At 61.2% G+C, this 2,209-nt stretch overlaps 1 protein-coding gene across 1 annotated transcript; it reads right to left on the bottom strand.

The window, feature by feature from the left end:
- Positions 1–301: 301 nt before the first annotated feature.
- On the bottom strand, positions 302–1,233 carry MNEG_11238 (hypothetical protein; the record flags this gene model as incomplete). The annotated part of the gene is made up of 3 exons (XM_014040290.1): positions 302–390; positions 794–988; positions 1,148–1,233. Coding segments are annotated over 3 exons (370 nt in total), but the record flags the coding sequence as incomplete, so codon positions are not given.
- Between the last annotated feature and the right edge of the window lie 976 nt (positions 1,234–2,209).

Raw genomic sequence — 2,209 nt, 5'->3', positions numbered from 1 at the left:
GAGAGAGAGAGAGAGAGAGAGAGAGGGGAAATCGATTCCTGCGGCAGCGCAGCCTCGCCTCGCTACATGTAGCCATGAGACGCACAGCCATCCGCTGGCCACCTGGTGACAACATTGAATCCGCTTGCAGACGACACTTGGCGCGCTCTGCACACCGCAAAACAACCCTGCACCCAACGCAGGAGTTCTCCTCCACACCAGCCCCCGCCCATGAAACAATCCTTCCATTTCGCAACACTATCGCAGCACCATGGTCCCAGTCGAGACGCATTGGTCGTTTCATGTCACGTCTCTCCAGGTATCAGGAGGCCCAGTAAGACGCGTGGTAGGTGACCAGCTTGGTGGCCAGCCAGCACGTGCGGCCCAGGTGGCGCGCAGCATAGCACAGGCCTGCACGCGGGAGGCGCGCGGGCAAGACAGGGGGCGCCTGTTTGGACGTGTTAATTGCATGGTGGCTGCATTAGTGACTCGCTGCAATGTGCGCCTGCCTTTGCGGCAAGGGAAATTGTCTTCTTGCATCAGTTGGCATTGAGTAGGAATCAACAATTCGAGGCAGGATGCGCAGCGGGCAGCGACCAATCAGGGTTGGGGATTGCACAACTTCTTGGTTGCAGAACGGCGCACCGCAAGATCTTTTGTCCTCTAGAGGGGACACACACACAATGTGGCACACACACAATGTGGCGCACACACACACACACACACACACACACACACACACACACACACACACACACACACACACACACACACTCACACACACACACGCAGGCGCGCGCCCACGCACACCCACCCTCCGTTTCGACCCCGTCGTAACCATCGCCTTCCCAGGACGCCCCGATGAGGTAGTACGGCGCGAACAGGGCGCCCTCTCGGTGCACATCAGCGCGCACGAGGGTGGTGCAGCCGCCAACAGAGTCCAGTGGGACAAAGGGCTCAGGGCTGCCCTCCAGGTCATCCGGAAGCTTCGTGACGCCTGATACAGGGCCTGTGCACATGGCAGCACGGGTGTGCGGTGGGCCCGTAGGTAGGGCTTTGGCGGGGCAGAGCGCGGTAGCACCCGCAGTGGTGGCAGCGGCTCACGGTTGCACGTGGCAGGCCATCCGCCAGCGTGTGCGACCGAACAGCGTGTTGCGTGTGTGCATACCTGGCTCAAAGTTGCGGCCCTGTGCGGGGTCGTAGGGTTTGCGGGGCAGTTGCCACGCGTTCCGATCATAGACATGTTCGTCCCACCTTGTGGGGGTGCAGAGGCGCGCATCCAAAAGGGTGGGTCGGCAGAGGGCGTAGGCGCGAGTAGGTTGCGGCGTTAGTTGCGGCGTTAGAGGAATTGCGCCAGTGTGCAACAAGATTTGCGTGGCATGCGGGCCGATCGCAGCGGGGCGCGCCCTCGGGCAAATGTTGTGCAAAGACCGCTGCGAAGTGAGCTCCAAGGGTGCATTTGGCACCCCCTGTTGTACGACCGCAGCAACATATACAGCAGCCATACAGAAGATCTGACGACTGCATGTACATGCCACCTGGGCGGTGGTCACCGGGGGACCATCGCATGCGAATGTTGCAGCGGTTGACGGGCACGTGAACGGGCACGCGGGTGCAAGACTCTGCAGAGGGCAGCGAGAATCCCCCCACAGGAGTTTGCGGGCGGCCCCGGAACGAACCCTTTGGTGATGGTGGTTACGATATCTTTGCCGCTGTCAGCCAGCGTGGAAAGCGTGTGGGGTGGCATGAAGGTGATGTCAGCGTCGACCCACAAGACCGCCTCCTCCAAGTTCAGGGAGACTGACACTGCTAGGTTGCGCAGCCGCGCGAGTGCGGTGCGCCGGCGCCGCTGTGCTTGGGCTGCGGGTGGGGCGGGGTGGGCGTATGGCTCGGGAAGGTGGGGCGCTGCTTGCTTGCGAGTGTGTTTGATGCTGCTGATGGATTTGGCTGTGCTTACACCTTTCAGCGACAAATGTACGACAGTGCTGATTAGCAACCTGGATGCAACCAATGCTGTGAGCCCACGTTTCGCCGTCCCAACGTCTTCCAGCGTGGACGTGCGGTCAGGTGTGTGCGCCCCCTCGCCCTGATAGCTGGCGTGAGACAAACATGCATGCCAGAAATGCTCACGAGAGTGCCGCTTGTTTGGGTCGATGCCCGTGTCCACAGCTCTGTTGATGACAACCAGGCGCGCCATCCCCCTGTCCCGCACAAGCTGCTCTGCCGCGCG

Source organism: Monoraphidium neglectum (genome assembly GCF_000611645.1).
Source record: "Monoraphidium neglectum strain SAG 48.87 unplaced genomic scaffold scaffold02652, whole genome shotgun sequence".
Lineage (NCBI taxonomy): Eukaryota > Viridiplantae > Chlorophyta > Chlorophyceae > Sphaeropleales > Selenastraceae > Monoraphidium > Monoraphidium neglectum.
Note: the sequence above shows the minus strand (reverse complement) of the source record. Positions and strands in the feature narration are given on the sequence as shown.